General features: G+C 39.3%; 1 protein-coding gene across 7 annotated transcripts in view; it reads right to left on the reverse strand.

Moving 5' to 3' along the window:
• LOC135102326 (histone deacetylase 6-like) overlaps positions 1-17,953 on the reverse strand; it is an 84,200-nt gene that overhangs the window by 26,499 nt on the left and 39,748 nt on the right. For 5 of the 7 annotated variants that reach the window (XM_064007372.1, XM_064007376.1, XM_064007375.1 and 2 more), the window contains 6 exons: positions 14,014-14,095; positions 9,742-9,829; positions 9,305-9,487; positions 8,790-8,947; positions 6,591-6,786; positions 2,705-2,728 (listed from right to left, as the gene is read on the reverse strand). In XM_064007372.1, the coding sequence (XP_063863442.1) occupies positions 2,705-2,728; positions 6,591-6,786; positions 8,790-8,947; positions 9,305-9,487; positions 9,742-9,829; positions 14,014-14,095 (731 nt within the window). The remainder of the gene's footprint in view (positions 1-2,704; positions 2,729-6,590; positions 6,787-8,789; positions 8,948-9,304; positions 9,488-9,741; positions 9,830-14,013; positions 14,096-17,953) is intronic. The other 2 variants (XM_064007373.1, XM_064007378.1) reach the window with 1 other exon arrangement.

Raw genomic sequence — 17,953 nt, forward strand, 5'->3', positions numbered from 1 at the left:
TCGGGCGTTCTGTGGTTTCCCTGTGTGAATTGTTAACTTCCTGAAGGGTTGGACGTCAATGAAAAGATGTGGAAAAGTGCAAGGTAGTATCATCACCCTAGGAGTGGGTAGGACAAGTCTGGTTTGGAAGATCACTGATGAATAGTAGGAAGAGAATGGGTGACAGAACCCTGAGAAACACCACTGTTAACAGATTTAGAAGAACAACGTCCATCTACCACAGCTCCAATAGAATGGTCAGAAAAGAAACTTGAGATGAAGTTAGAGATAGAAAGATAGAAGCCATAGGAGGGTAGTTTGGAAATCAAAGCTTTGTGCTAGATTCTATCAGAAACTTTAGATATGTCTAAAGCAACAGCAAAAGTTTCACCAAAACCTCTAAAAGAGGATGACCAAGACTTGGTAAGGGAAGCAGTAAGGAACCCATACTGGTGATCAGGCAGAAGGTTGTGAAGCGATAGATGTTTAAGAATCTTCCTGTTGAGGATAGATTAAAAACTTTAGATAGGCAGGAAATCAAAGGAATAGGACAGTAGTTTGAGGGATTAGAATGGTCACCCTTTTTAGGAACAGACTGAATGTAGGCAAACTTCCAGCAAGAAGGAAAGGTAAATATTGATATACAAAGTTGAAAGAGTGTGACTAGACAAGGTACAAGCATGGAGGCACAGTTTCGGAGAACACTAAGAGAAACCCCATCAGGTCAATAAGCTTTCCAAGGGTTTACGCTAGAGAGGGCATGGAAAACATCACTGTGAAGGACTATTATGAGTAACATGAAGTAGTCAGAGGATAGAGGAGAGGGAGGAACAAGGCCTGAATCATCCAAGGTAGAGTTTTTAGCAAATCTTTGAGCAGAGTTCAACTTTAGAACAGTGGTGCCATCAGGCAGTGGTGCCATCAGGTTGAAATAAAGGAGGGGAAGATGAAGAAGCAAATTTATTGGAGATGTTTCTGGCTAGGTCCCAGAAGTCACAAGGGGAGTTAGATCATGAAAGATTTTGACACTTTCTATTAATGAAAGAATTTTTTGGCAAGCTGGAGAACAGACTTGGCATGATTTTGGGTAGAAATATAAAGTGCACGAGATTCTGGTGATGGAAGGCCCTTTGTGGGCCACCTCTGTATCACGTATAGTATAAGAACAGGTAGTGTTAAAACAAGGTTTGGAAGATTTAGGTCATGAGAAAGAGTGAGGAATGTATGCTTCCATGCCAGATGCTATCACCTCTGTTATGCACTTAGCACACAGAGACAGGTTTCTGACACAGAACCAGTAGTCATTCCAAGGAAAGTCAGCATAATAACTTCTCAGGTCCCCCCAATTAGCAGAGGCAAAACACCAGTGGCACCTCTGCTTTGGGGATCCTGAGGAGGGATTGGAAGGACAGGACAATATACAGATAAGAGATTATGATCAGAGGAACCCAACGGAGAAGACAGGATGACACTATCAGCAAAAGGATTAGAGGCTAAGAAAAGGTCAAGAATGTTGGGTGTATCTCCAAGGCAGTCAGGAATATGAGTAGGGTGTTGCACCAGTTGCTCTAGGTCGTGGAGGATAGCAAAGTTAAAGGCCAGTTCACCAGAATTGTCAGTGAAGGGAGAGGAAAGCCAAAGCTGCAGGTGAATGTTGAAGTCTCCAAGAATAGAGATCTCTGTGAAAGGGAAGAGTCAGAATGTGCTCCACTTTGGAAGCTGGTCAAAGAATTTCTTATAGTCAGACGTGTTAGGTGAGAGGTATACAGCACTGATAAATTTAGTATGAGAGTGACTGTAGTCGTAGCCAGATGGTGAAAAACTTGGAAGATTCAAGAACGTGGGCATGAGAACAGGTTAAATCACTGTGTACATAGATGCAACATCCAACTTTGGAATGAAAATGAGGATAGATAAAGTAGGAGGGAACAGAAAAGGGGCTACTGTCAGTTGCCTCAGACACCTGTGTTTCAGTGAGGAAAAGAAGATGAGGTTTAGTTGAGGAGAGGTGGTGTTCTACAGATTGAAAATTAGATCTAAGGCCATGAATGTTGCAGAAGTTAATAAAGAAAAGTTGAGGGGGCAGTGTCAAGACACTTAGAATTGATATCAGAAGACCAGTCTGACTGTGGGACATTTGTGGTCCTCTCCCCAGATGGGGACTTCGAGGCTGGTGTAGGACTCGCCATATTCAATTTAGAATTTTGAGTGAAGGGTGTGTGTGTAATTAGGTACATGTAGTTTTGTGTGAAGGAAAAGAGTTGTCTTTAGGAGTTAGGATGTAAATGGCCCCTTATGTTCTGAGACAAAAGGGAAACATTCAGTGAGGTCACAGTTGGGTTATTGACAAGTTCATAGCACCCCCTGATCCAGTGCTTCAGGTCTCACTGGGAGTGAAGTATTTACTGAGGGTTTGCTCTTAAGTGTTCTATGTCCTGACTTATCATGCTAAAACACATTCTATAACTTCAGCAGTGGATTTTAATACCTCTATCAAATCAAATGAACAAATGATATGGTTGTATGTTTATAAGGCAACTTTTGTCTTACCATACAAGTTCCATATAAAATAAATAAATAAATAAATACACAAAATACTAAAATAAATAAAAAGTAAACAAATAAACATATGAATAAATAAAATTTAAGGGTCTATATCTACCATACAGACTAATCAAAATCTACATAATGCAACTAATATACTAGAGGAAAAAATGTTACTCACCATCATCCTTTCCCCTTTATGTACCTTGTTAAAAATACAGATAAATAAATAAATACTAAATAAACAATAACCCAGTTTGTTTTTCATGCACTTTATATCTGGAAACAACCTTTACACACACACACACACACACACACACACACACACACACACACACACACACACACACCAATATTCAAAGGAGGAAATAAGGAAAAACCTACTAAATTATAGACCAGTGTCCTTGACTAGTGTTGTAGGAAAACTATGCGAAAGAACAATAAAGGAGAGATGGATGGAACACTTGGAAAGAGATAAAGTTTTGGCAAATTGTCAGTTTGGATTTAGGAGGGGAAGATTATGCTCCATGAACTTATTGTCTTTTTATTCAAGGGTAATTGATATTGTGCCGGAGAGAGATGGATGGGTGGATGGTGTCTACTTAGACTTGAAGAAAGCGTTTGACAAAGTACAACACCAAAGATTGCTATGGAATATAGAAAATTATGGAAACATTGAAGGATGACTGCTGGAGTAGATGGAGGATTATCTGGATGATAGAGAGATGGGAACAGTAATACAAGACCAGAATTCATCTTGGCTGAAAGTAACTAGTGGTGTCCCACAGGGGTCAGTGTTGGGACCAATAATGTTTGTAATATATGTGAATGACATAAATGAAGAAATAGACAGTCATATAAACTTATTTGCAGATGATGCTAAGCTGATGAGAAGGGAAGAAAATATAAATGACTGTATGGTACAGCAAGATGATTTAAACAAGATAAATAGATGAAGCAAATCTTGGCAAATGGAATTCAATTTAAGTAAATGTAAAATAATGGAGTTTGGTAAGAGAAAGAAAAGAATACAATATCATTATGAGATAGATGGTGTGAAGTTACAGAAATCAAAAGAGGAAATGGATTTGGAAGTAACAATAGTGTGAAAAGTGTGAAAAGATGGTGTCTGTTTTTGTTTGCTGTTTTTTCCCTACAGTTGCCGATATAAAGGCCTGGCTCAGGAGTAATCCCAAGCCACCTGTAGCATCAAGATCAAGATTAAGGCTTAGGACTCCCCAAGCAACCTGTGGCTCTCTCAGTGATCCCACAATGCCATCACTACTGCTCAACTGCATTTTTCCAGTAGCTTTTCCCAGCAGCAAGATGTCTGAGTGTTATGATCACCCTCATTTTGGCAGCAAATTGATTGCTCCTCTCTGTGCCACTCTGTAAGGCTTCCTTCACTAAATTGGTTACAAAGAGAATACCTGCAGGGTCTAAACAAATATCTTCTGATGAGTTCCACGTCACTAAGTTCATTCATTATATTCTTTGTGGTTAAATTATTGCTGTGCTGGAGATGTTGTGGAGCACCCATCTTACCAGTGGAAGTGTCTGTCATAAGCTGCTAAGGCAAGGTGGATGGGTGTCTGGTAACAGATTAATCCATTTTATATTGATTCTTATGGGAAATATAGTTTCAATTTCTGAACATTTTGGATTTCAAAAAGCATTCAGGAACGAATTAAGTGAGAACTGAGGTTCCATTACACACACACACACACACACACACACACACACACACACACACACACATATATATATATATATATATATATATATATATATATATATATATATATATATATATATATATATATATATATATTGGAACCCCAGTTCTTGAACTTAATTGGGGCATTCACTATGGGGGGTGAGTTGCCAGTGATCACTGGCTGTTTTAATGTAGGGATTGGTCAATGCTCCCACAGTTCTCTGGAAAAGCACATTCTAAAATTGCCTCTTGGGATCCAAATTGATGTACTGTACTTAAATGTTACAAAAAACTGATCCTAAGTGTTTATGCTAACATTATCCAAGGTGATGCACATTCTACAGAACAGTTATTATAAACTAAATACTCGCAACTAGGCTCTCAGTGTTTTCACACTTATTTCTACTCTCCTGCTACATATTTAGTTTGAAACATTTTCCACTAGTTTCTACATGGACTAATGTTTTATCTGGCAAATCCCCAAAAGAGTCAAGCAAGTATTATTTGTACTGACAGGATATTGACCCAGCCGAAACCATGCAGAGACAAAATGACATGCAGCTATTCTCTTTGTCACTGATCTTGTGAGAGAAGCCCTACAGAGTGACACAGAGAAGAGCATCCCATTTACTGCCATAATGAAGGTGATCATAACACACAGACATCTTGCTGCTGGGAAAAGCTACTGGAAAAATGCAGTTGAAATAGTGATGGTGTTGTGGGTCATCAAGAGAGCTCAGGATTACTCTTGAGTGCTGAACCCTGTTTGTTTATATCGAGCCTTTTCAATAGGATCACATTTACCTTATTTCAAAGATTGAATTGCTGTTTTGCCCATTGTGTCTCTCCTCCAAATATATAAAACAAAGGAAATATTTGTAGAAACTGTAAATTAGTAATAAATTGCAGCTTTTGTTATGTCTTTTAGTATTTGAAATCAAGTAACTTTGTTCAAGAACTGAATTATAGTAATTATAGTAACCGAAGCAATTAAGAGTTCAAAATTTTGTTTGAAAACCAATTTGTTCAGAAAGGGAGGCATTCGGTAACCAAGGTTCCACTGTAATATTTATATTAATGGAAGTTGATTTACTAAAAAGCTCAATCTAATAATTCTGATACAGTGATACTTGATTTATCAAATATTTATTTCTGTGCACCTAAGGCTGCATTTACATCAAGTGAATTGATTTAATTAATTTCATAAAGAATCATTTGAATAAATTCATTTTGAGTCATCACCATTCCCACTGAACGTGTCAAATTGTCAGAAACAACAGGCATAAGTGTGCAGGCTGCCTTTGATGAGTATGGATGTAGATGCTCTCATTGAAACACTGGTGTTGCTGTGGCTGAGGTGGTGTAGTCGTAGGCGTCAAACAAGAGTATGGGTGCATGAATTCAATATTTGAATTTGGGAGCTTTGGACATTTATCCCCAGATTTGCTAAATAATCCAGATTTTTTTTTCTTTAAAATGAACACAAAACAATTCAAAATGCTTGTCAAGTTGACTGCATCCTGCTCTTGGTGCACAGGGTCACAAGGATCATATGTAAGAGGTCTCTCTGGTCCTAAATTGATCAGGTCATCCAAATACATGATGCTCACTCCCTGGAGGAATGGCCTTAACTGACAAAAAAAATTGGCCAGTACAAATCATTGACTCTGAACCGCCATGAATCAGCTTGATTTGAACTGAATCAATTTGTTTGGTGTAAATGGTTACATTGAAATTAGTGTGGCGAATCAAGACGAATCATGAATCGTGTTGATTCTTCATGAATTGAACTGAATCGATTGGTTTGGTGTAAACACAGCCTAAGATCCCAATTAGCTCATATTCAAGTAGTGCAATTCTCCAATAGAACATTCAGTGTTCTTCACCACATAATGTAGTTTTCACCATGGCCTCAGCTTACATGAAGTTGGCATGATGGAGTAAATTTATGAACACATACAATAACTGAACCTGAACACAGAGAAATAACTAGGAAAAATAAAGAAAATAATGAGGCAAAAAGAAGGCAGAAGGGTGAGAATGAAGATACAAGAAAAGAGAAGGCAGCTGTACAATGAGTTTGTTTGCTGACTTTGCTTTTATGTGTTCCTTTTGGTTTATGCCTTACTTTCATTATTTTTGTGATATATAAATTTTGCTTTTTGTTTCTGTTTCCATATATGTGAGATGGGTGAATGGAATATGAAAAGATAAGAGCACGCACAAAGGAGAATGCAAGGATAAGAATAAATACTTATCACCAAACATACTGTATCATATTTATCATACTTGTGTCATATTGATAATAATTGTGTAAAGTATGAATATACAGAGATGCATGTGGTCTCACCTTGTTCCAGGGGATATTGATGGTGAACCCCTCTCCAGGACCTCTTCCCACACGATCAAAGTTGGCATCTTCAGAGGAAGGAAAGAAAAGGCCATGGTCATAGCGATGGAGGGACACATACAGCACTCGTGGCTCTTCTTCAAAAGCATGTTGGATGCCATTGCCATGGTGCACATCCCAGTCAACAATCAGTACTCTGTGGATAAAAGTGGTGGAAAAAACAATTATCAAGCAGTAACTATAACTAGCAGTAGAAGCAGCAGCAGCATCACTAAAGGTCATGGTAGCAGCAGCAGCAACAGTAATAGTACAGTCAAGATTTCTAAAATATGCATTTCACCTATTATGTGGTGAGCAAGAAAATAAAATTTTTGTTTCCCTAATACACAGGTTGAGTCAGTATAGCACAGATTAAAGCAACACAGGTTGTAATGCAATGCCACTCTGAGCCATGGCCATCCTTTCACAATTGGGTACTAGTAGACGTCAAAGCTATACCTCACTTTTATGTCTTCCTACCACTTTTCCACCCTATCAGCATGCCATGCTGGATAGCCAAATTGGCTATCACACTGGGAAAATTTTCTGTGGAACTATGTTCATAAAATCATAGATTTTGGCATATGTGGACCTAATACCAAAGTCTTCCTATCACACTTTCCACCCACTCTCTCACTGTATTGTAGTCATGACTGAATAATTTCCACCAAACAAATATTGTTGACATCTCTCTCCACACCCATTTTCATTCAGAGTGTAGTTGCTCTGGCTCTGGTGACACTTAATTTACTGAAGCAACAGAAGAAGAAATGAAAGTGCAAGCAGAAATGGCTTGCAAGAGGAGAAAACCACAATTAAGTGATGCAGCTGTTGCTGGAACTTTGCCTCAGGGACGAAATTGGCTACAGACAGTGGAGGGGAAACAGCAAGAGCCAGTTTTATGAAATATTGGGCCTTATACAACTAATAATAGCTAAGAAAGACACAAGGCCGCTTTGGAATCTAGTGCAGAATAATTTACCTATGATACTGCTGCTGCTGATGATTATCATTTGTATATTTTGTCATGGATGTTAATGGGATATTTAGGTAAAATCATGATTCTTCAGTGAAACCTGATATAGTGTATATAGTATTTGAGGCGCCAAGAGCCAGAGTGACATAAGTGCTGAAAATTAAAAACAGAGAAATACGCCGTCAAAGTCTTGCGAGTTTTAAAATGCAATATCTCTTCAATGGATTGAGATAGAAAGTAATGATTGATATCAAAATATTCAGCAATTTATGCCCTTTACAACTACTTAGTTGAATAACACTATGAAGTTACAATTAAATTACATTATTAAAAATGGTGACTGCATTTTTCTTCGATACAATTTTTTAAAGGATATCACACAGCTACATTAAAATTGTATCTAGCGCCCACACACTGTTTATTTCCTTTATTCTATCAAGTTCTTTTATTTTCTATGTACTAATAGAGGAATCACAAACATTAAAAAGTCTTCTTTTTAATGAACTTATCAATTTTATGAAGGAAAAATGCTTGGTGGAATTGTGGAAGGAAATATTCTCAACTCCCAGCTTGGATTACATTTTGTATTTTTCCCATAAGATGTACTGTTTTTATGTGTTTTCTCATGGCATGGGCACATCCTGGATCATCTTATGTGCACTATGGCAATCTTGATGGTAGCAGTAGTAGTAATAACTTTATTAGTAGCAACAGTAATACTAAAGGTAGTAAATGTGGCAGTGGTAGCATGTAGAAGTAGGACAGTGGTAGTAGTGAAAGCAGAACACAAAGCATTTAATTTGCATTCACATGTTTCTGCTAAATCTGGAGCAAATGATCATTTGTAAATATATTTGGTTCATTCTGACTGACATAAAGTAAGCCACAAAATATTCCAGAATGAGCATACCTCATATAAATGTACATGTAAATATTGCAGGTCCTAGTCTACTGTTTTTACTATAAGAACCTTATGCATGCTGGTTCTGTTGCATGAGGTTTTGATCAATGACTTACGCTTGTCATATAAATTATACAATGTCTATATGACATTTGTCACCTATAACATTATTCCAGTCAACATACCTAAAATCAGTATCACCCATTGTGCACACTATTTTTTTCCCTGCAATAAGGAAGATGCACCTTCAGCATTGATGAAAGTGGAATGATGAACCACTTACCTCTGGCATCCCAGGTTATGTATGGCATGCCTGGCAGCTACTGCAACGTTGTTATAGAAGCAAAAGCCATGTGGCTGGTCTGGCTCAGCATGATGGCCAGGTGGTCGTATTAGCCCAACACCTGCCCTTGCCCTGCCTTGCCACACCTCCTCCACTACCTGAAACTCACAAATCTAAGTGAGTTTATCCTCCTCCTCCAATCTTTCCCTTTCTTTTTTCCTTTTATCTTTATCAGTCTTTCCTCTTCTTACCTAACATACTAGTCACTGACTCTTCATCCTCCTCTTCTCATTCATTACCCTTCTTTTCTTTATCTCCTATCTCCCCCATCATCAACATCCCAAATATCAAAAAAATTCAATATCAACTTTCTAAATGGATCATTAATCAAAAAAATTATCCTTTCACATGTTCCGTCTCCCTCCACCCTCTTTTTTTTTTATCCCAGCAGAAAACAGGTGATGGGAAGCACACATGAAGTGATAACTTCTGCCTACTTTAACCATTTCCTATACCTGCAGCAGAGAGCCAGCAGAAAGTAGGGCACAGTCATTGGTCTTTGGATGAAGATAAACAGACTTGTAGCTCTCTTGCAGGATCTGGAGCTCTTCCTCATCCATGGACTCAAGTTTATACATGAATTCCATATGCTCTTTGGTGTGCACCAACTCCACTTCTTCACGCTGGGCTCGTCGTGACTGTGTCACAAAGTAAAACATGTTAATATTACAAGAATTATACATACATTGAAACAAAAAGCAAATTGAAACACACAGAAAGATTTTGTTTTTAAGTGAAATATTTAAAGAAAGAAATCTGCACAAAAAAATTGAGCCCAGACTGGAGTCTCTAATAATACTCCAAAAGAAAGATCTTAATGAAGAGAGCTGCAGAAATTTTTACTACCAAGTGACAAGTGACACCATCAACACGTCAGCTTCCCTTCCCCTACCTGCAGGACACGGCATCGCTCTACCACTCCAACTCGACACAGCATCTCCCATACCCGACGGATGCGTTCTGGTCGTTCTGGATGTTCCCTGTTAGGAAGAGTGGTATTTAATGACTGTATTTACTGTATAAGGCAATCTTTTAACCCTAAAAAATCCCACCAAAAACTGAGGGTCATCCTATCCCCTATCTTGGTAACTACACAAATACTTTCTACTGAAATCACTTACCATAATTCATAACACTGTATTTGCTGGCACATTAGATGCATTTTTTTCTTGAAAAAAAGTATCTAATAATTACCAAGCATCTAATGTGATAGTAGTACAGATGCCTAGGCCTGTAAGCCTATGCCTATAGCTGTGGAGCTGAAGCAGTAGTACACTAAGCACAAATATTGTTATTAATATTAACTAGCAAGATGCATGAAATTTCACAAAAGCAGGAAACACATCAACACCTTCAAGGAATAAGCACTGTGAGGCTCCCTTAGATACTTTCTATAACAGGCAGCAGATCGAATTGTGATTGCTGCTGAGGTGTAGGGTGATGCACAGTGCATCAACCTGATCCCCGAGGCTTGGTGGGTCAGCTGTCAGGATGGCCCGGATGTCTTTTCACACAAGGGTGATGAGGTGTTGTGACACATCCATGTTAAGGTTGTTGGAAGAGCTGGTACCTCCCAAAAGGCATGTTGGATGTGTCATTGATTAGCATCTCCTGCATCCTGCAGCAGGATGATAGCAATATCATGTGTGTGTAAGTAGTGCAGCAAGTTCACTGCCTTGCTCACCAACCCATGTATATTCCACTGCAGAAGTGTTACCTGTCTGTCTGTGGGTGTCCCTGCTGCCACAGATGTGTGGGTTCATGGATGTTGTGGCTCCTGGGTGGCGAGAGGTGGGGTGAGGTGACAGTCAGGTGTCCTGTTAGGTCGCTGCCCCTCCTGACCTCACGCCTTCCTCACTGTTGTTATCACACTCCTGGTGTAATCCCTGGATGTAGGGGCATGCCTGAACCTTGGCTTGAGAGGCATCTGTCTCCATGTGGGCACTGCCATCATGCCCTGTCTCCTGCACTCTTTGAGGGGCTCATAATAGTTCCACAACCATATCCTTGAGGTTACATAGCATGTGGTGGAGGGCAGTGACTGGAGTATGAGCTCCCAGTTCTGCTGTAGGCTGGCTTGCAGTTACTCTCATTCCTGACACCTCCTGGCAAAGTGTTTCTACTTCCTTGGTCAGCTGACTGCTTGTCTCAGGTGTTTATGGCACACATGCGGCTTGCTGGTGTTGTGAGATAAGGCTGAGTGTTGGGTGGGGTGATGGAGGCATTGTTGGGAGAGAGGACTGAGGCGATGGTGTCATCTGAGGCTGTATGATGGGCATGTTATCTCTGGACACTGTGATCCAGTGAGGTCTTGCTGCTGGTAGTTCCAGTGAGGCAGGCCATGGCCAGGCTGGTGAAGGAAGCCCTAGAATAGGGGCATCAATAATCAGCACTGCCAGCACTTCACCCAGATCCTTGAGGACTTCCAAGAAGTAAAGCTTCATGGCAAGCCACAGCCCACTCACAGTGCGGGAGAAAGGCTGGATCTGTTTCTGACACTAAATAACAGCGACCAAGTCATCAGCATCAGCAATGTGCCAGAACTCCTCAGTGATCACTGGGTTATTGTTCAGTTATCCAGGTTTTGTAATGCTCCACCAGCAGCTAGACACAGATGGATGATAAAGATGGCTAATTGGAAATTGTTCACGAGCCACCTTGACAACTGGTATGCCCCTTATGCCATCCATGACTCTGTGCAACTGTTTGTTGAGAACCTCACACATGCCATCCAAATTGCAGCTGATAACACCATGCCTCATCTGAGAAATTCAATCTGCATGAAAAACATCTCTGGTATTATGATGAGAGAATTACATTCCTCCACAAGATGTCCCACCAGCTCTACAAAAATTACAAACTTATGAGGACCAATGAAAACAAAAACCATCTCCAGGAATGAACAGCCTATGCAAGAGAGCACATGAAGGGCATCCATGAAGAAAAGTGGCTAAAGTTCGCAGGATGGCTAAATCCCACTACCAACATGACACAGGTGTGGAAAAAACTCATCATCATCAGAGACAAACATGCAAAACCACCTGCTTACCCCAATCCTATGATGAAGGTTAAGAAGGTGATGAGAGAATACAGTGAGTGGTCGGCGACTGCTAATCTGCCATGTGAACTCATGGAGAAAAACATGAACTGGACCTCGCACAGCTGTCTGCTGTCACTGCCACCACCCTCCAGGTAGATGACACTGATTTGCCCATAACAAGGAAAGAAATGCTCAGGGTGAAGAAAGTGAGCAAAGACACAGCACCAGGTGAGGATGGCATTACATATTCTATGCTGGATGCAATCTGCAGTGTGGTGAGTGACCCTCTCCTGCAGCTGTACATACCCCACACTCAAGGGGTGCTTCCACTGGGATGGACTACAAGAAACATAATTCTCATTCCGAAAACAGGCAACAGCACCAAATTCAGGCCAATCAGCCTAACCTCCACTATGTGCAAGATGCTGGAGTGCATTTTCTTCATCACCCCTCTTACAAAATAAGGAAACTAGATACTGGAGTAAATGGCTTTGTCCAGCACAGGGGCACATCTAACTGCATTTCAAATTATGTTGCTAATGACAAGGCAAAAATTACTGTCTTCCTGGATAATGAAAAGGCATTTAACAGGGCTCAACCACACGTCATCCTGATGGAACTCATCAAGCTGGGGGTGAAAGGCCGCTTGCTGCTGTGTATTCAGCAGTACTTATCACAGCACAGAGACAGAGTTGTGTACCAGGGCAAGGTATCAGATTATCTTCCCCTAGAGAATGGAATGCCGCAGGAAGGAGTCATCAGCCACATACTCTTCAACATCCTCATGAACACCAGACTCCATTACCTTGATGGCACACAACACAGGGTATGCAGACAGTACTGTGCTGCAAACAACAGTGACTCCTTCACTACCATGCAAGAATCACTGAACCTGCTGTTGGCCGAATGCCAAGAAATTGACTTCACCATCTCCCAGGCCAAGACAAAAATGATGGCAAGAGAGAGAGAACTGATAATTCTCTGCTAAATCTCACACACACACACACACACACACACACACACACAGAGAGAGAGAGAGAGAGAGAGAGAGAGAGAGAGAGAGAGAGAGAGAGAGAGAGAGAGAGAGAGAGAGAGAGAGAGAGAGAGAGAGAGAGAGAGAGAGAGAGCAATGTCTGAAATAGTAGCCATTTGAAAAAAAAACAGGAAGAACTGTATTTCAAGGAAAATAAAATGTGTCAGAAGGGCAACTTGTGTGCATGTGGCTGCAAAAGCAAAAGCAATATAAATAAACCTCTCTTCACCAGGAACATCTCCCCTGCAACACAGCATGTCACCATGCCCAGAAACCTTTCTCTTTGTTTTTTGACTGTAGATTTTGTCTCAGCTCACACACAGAAAATACAAGTTTATTTTCATTATCTCTGTTACTAAAATATCATGCAGAAATAAGTAGATATGTAATATCTTCTCACATTGAAAACTCTATTTTACCCCGTATGTGGAGACCTTCAAGTTACAATACACCCCACTGTTTAAGGATTAACAAAGGAACCAAAGCTGCAATGAAAAGTGTAAAGGTGATGATAAAGTACAAAAAGGAAGAGAAATCCAGTCAAAAAAACAGCACAGCACTCCTGAGAAAGGATTGAATACAAACTCACCACAGTGATTGATACTCGTAGGAAGGTTTGTTCTGCCAAAAGTGAGATGTCATCTGATTCCAGATAATAGTCACAATGTGACGAGGTATGAAGAATAAAAAAAATTACAGTGGATATGTGTTACCTAAGGCCCTTGAATGTTGGGGAAATATCCATACCCACTATACCAACAACAAAAGAAAGCCTCAGTACTCACATGGTAGGATTATCTATATTATTACACATTTATCACACACATTATCACATTTATTAAACATTTATCCACACCCATCAATGATGGAAAGGACATTTCCCTGCAAGACTATGTACAAGATACTACTCAGGGTAACTGATAAGGAAAAAGTATCTATTTGTATATCTGGAAGTATTTGAATGTTGTTATAGTGCATGTAGTTAATATATACTGCACTGAATACTCTGTGTAATTACACATGAAAATTTTTTGTCAGCATTACGTGAGATAGAAGACAGGTGTGTATGATATACACCTTAAGAAACTTACCCTTCAGTAAGGCTGTGATGGAGCTCCATCCCTTCATCATACACTAAGCATAGTCTAGGCTCAAGTCTCAGCCTTACACCCTCTGCAAGCACAATTAGTATCATTATTGAGATCGTAATACCATAACATTTTATGAATCATTCAACTTGCATCCTATTGCTGCACAGAACACAGTAATGAGTGTAAACACACACACACACACACACACACACACACACACCCAAGCTAGAAGGACGCATGGGTAGTAGCTCTGCGATCACCAAGATAAGCCAGTTGTGGTATAGGGAGTTTGGAGCAGTACTGTTTCAGTCTCCATAATGAAATATGAAAAAGGTAGAGGTGATTCTAAAAGTGGAGTTGAAAGAAAATTAGAAGGGGAAAATGGAGCCAAACCAAAGTGGTTTGTTTGCGCCAAGCGACGAGTTGGCGGTGGGAGAAAACAACTTCTCGGGGTTTTGTGCCGGTGACAGTGAGATTAGCACAAAACTATGGCAAAGAAGACTGTTGGCCCTGGAAAGTGACCTAGAAAAACTGATGGAGAAATTCAGAGCTATGGAAGAGACCCAGGTAAGCCAGATTAAAGAATTCAAGGGATCGAGAGCTGAAAACATAGAGCTAAGAAATCGGTGCAATGCTCTGGAGATAGAAATTATGGAATGCAGTAAGAAAGTGGAAGGAAGCGCCAAAACTGTAGTGCAATTAAGTGAAAGGTAAGATGCATGGAAAAATCTCCAAGAAGGAGATAAGGTAAAGTTTGAGAGGAAAGTAGATAAGTTGGAGAAACAAATGAGTGAGCAAGAGATCATACAAGGAGAGGCAGTAAACTTTGAGAAAATAATAGAAGAATTAAATGAGGCCAAAATAGCACAAAAGGTGGTAAATGTTATCAACACAAATGAAATTAATCTCTAGTAAGAGAGACAGTTGACAAAAAGAAATGTATAACTGTCTTTGGGGTTAAGGAAATGAAGGAAATCAATAAAGCAGTAAGAGAGAAAAAACTGAAAGAGATAGTAAACAAAGTGGTGAGAAAGGTACAAGAGGAGGGAAGATGTCTGGTTGATGAAGTGGAAGAATACCACAGAGTTGGGAAATTTACAGGTGAAGGGCACAGACCCGTAAGAATAAAATTTAAATCACAGAAGGAAGCTGAGGAGGCTCTGGCAAGGACCTGGAAATTAGCTAAAGATTAGGTAACAAAAAACATATGGCTGAGAAGAGACTTAAATGAAAAGGAAAGAAAAGAGTTAAGTAAAATGAGGGAGGAAGTAAAGGCAAAAAACAAGGAGTGATCGGAAGAGCAGAAGGAGATATTCTATTGGAAGATGTTGGACATGAAAGTGAGGAAGTTGTACCTGAAAAGGAGGGAGAACAGGGAAACAAGGAGAAAAAAGGGCATTTTGAAGGTAGCTTACACAAACATTAATGAATTAATCTCAGAATTAAGGGAATTAAATGTTTATTTAAATGAGAAAATTCCAGATATAATGGGCCTCACAAAAATAAAATTATATGATGAGTTAGAGGTAAAGAACATTGGGCAAAATCAATACAATTTATGGAAAAGAAGTAGAACATATAAGAAAGGAGGAGGAGTGATGTTTCTAGTTAAGAAAAGCTTAAAGGTGGTTGAAATAGAATATGGCAACGGATTAGCAGAGGCAATAAAAATTGGAGTGGAAAATACGCAAGGCAAAAAGAGGCAATATATAGTGATGTGCGTACCACCAAAAAACCAATGCCTGGTCACATGAAGAATATGAAATAATGATAAAAGACACGGTTAACTGGACAGAGAAAGTGCTAAGTGGTAATAAATTTATCATGATGGGAGACTTTAACTGTAAGGAGGTGTGTTGGGAACAGTGGTACACGGAGGGGACAGAATCATCTTGGGGAAATAAATTATTACAGCTGGCAATGGATAAAATATTAACTCAATGGATGAAAGGAGATACAAGATTTGGAAAAGATGGAGAAACATCAAGACTAGATCTGTTATTTAGTAAGGAACCAGAAGGAATTGAGAATGTTCATACAGGGTGTCAGTTAGCCAAAAGTGACCACTCTACCATAGAATTCAATAAAAATGAGGAAATAGAGAATCAAAGGAATGAAGAACACCATGCTGGGAGATTAAACTACTGTAAGGCAGACTCTGATAACATGAGGAAGTTTTATCAAGATGGGATAGGTTCCATAAGGCTACAGGGATCCAAGAGAAGTGGGATGAATTTCTGAAAATATGTAAAGGTGAAAAAAAAGTTTGTGCCTAAAAAGTAGATAGTAGTAGCTGGTAAAAAAGAGTTGTTTAATAAAAGATGCGAAGCAGCAAAAAGGATGAAAGAGGATACATGGAAAAAATGGAGGAAAAGTAAAAGAATTAACCTATGGGATAATTACAAACAAGCAAGAAATTATTACGTGAAGATCCTGAGGGATGAACAAAGACAGTTTGAAAAAGATACAATAGACAGGTATAAACATGAGCCCAAACTCTTCTATAGATATGTGAATGGTAAACTGAAAAGCAAAGTGAGTATAGGAAAGCTAATGGTAGATAGAGTGGTTTATGAAGACCCGAAAGAGATAGCAGAAGTGATGAATAAGAGCTTTAAAGAAGTTTTTACAAAGGAAAAGAATTTATGAGGCCATTGTGCACACCTGAAAATGGAAAAATAGAGGAATTTCAAGTAACATAAGAGGAAATTGATGAAATCATCAAAACATTAGATGGAAGAAAGGCACAGGACTGGATGGAGTGTTGGGATGGGTAATAAAAGAATGCGGCAACCAGCTTAGTGATAAATTACATACCATCATATGTACTTCTATTAATGAAGGAACAGTTCCACAGGATTGGAAAAGGGCAAACATCGTACCCATATTTAAAGGAGGAGACACACAAGACCCACTAAATTATAGACCGGTTTTGCTGACACTGACAAGTGTTGTTGCAAAAATATGTGAGAGGATAATAAAGAACAAATGGAGCAAGTTTTTGGAAGATAAGGACATTCTCACAACTTGTCAATCTGGCTTTAGAAAACGGAGATCTTGTGTCACTAATTTATTATGCTATTATTCAAGAGGAATTGATATCATACAGGAGAGAGATGGCTGGGCAGACTGTATTTATCTAGATTTAAGAAAAGCTTTTGATAAAGTGCTGCATAACAGACTGCTGTGGAAGCTGGAAAAGATAGGTGGTGTAAATGGATAAATGCTGAAATGGATGAACTATTTCCTTAAAACAGAGAGATGTGAACAGTAATTAGGGACCAGTAATTTAGGGTGTGGAGCCCAGTATTAAGTAGTGCCAACACTGACCCAAAGATCAGTGTTGGCACCAATAATGTTTGCGGTGTATATAAATGATATGGTGGAGAATGTATCCAGCTATGTGAGTCTTTTTGCTGATGATGCAAAACTTATGAGAAGAGTGAAGGGAACGGAAGATTGTGAAGAATTACAAAGCGATATAGACAAGGTGTGGGAGTGGAGCAGCAGATGGCAAATGGAATTTAACTCTGCTAAGTGTTAAAAGATGGAATTTGGAAAAAGTAACAGAAGGTGTAGCTATAACTTTAAGATGGGGAATGAAACAATAAATAAGACAACAAGAGGAAAAAAATCTGGGAGTGATTTTCTCAGAGAATTTATCACCAGAAAACATATTAATAATATAACAGGTGAAACTCTCAGCCTACTAAAAAATATAAGAGTTGCCTAAGCTTGTCTGGATATAGAAATGATGCAGAAAATAATCACCACAATGATACGTCCAAGATTAGAATATACAGCAATAATTTGGTCACCACATGAAAAAAAGCACACAAGAAAGTTAGAAGGAATATAGAGAGCAGCAACAAAGATGATAACAGAATTGCAAGATTTGTCATATGAGGAGCGACTAGCTAGAATGCAACTCCCAACCTTG

This window comes from Scylla paramamosain, chromosome 7 (assembly GCF_035594125.1).
Source record: "Scylla paramamosain isolate STU-SP2022 chromosome 7, ASM3559412v1, whole genome shotgun sequence".
Classification (NCBI taxonomy): Eukaryota; Metazoa; Arthropoda; class Malacostraca; order Decapoda; family Portunidae; genus Scylla; species Scylla paramamosain.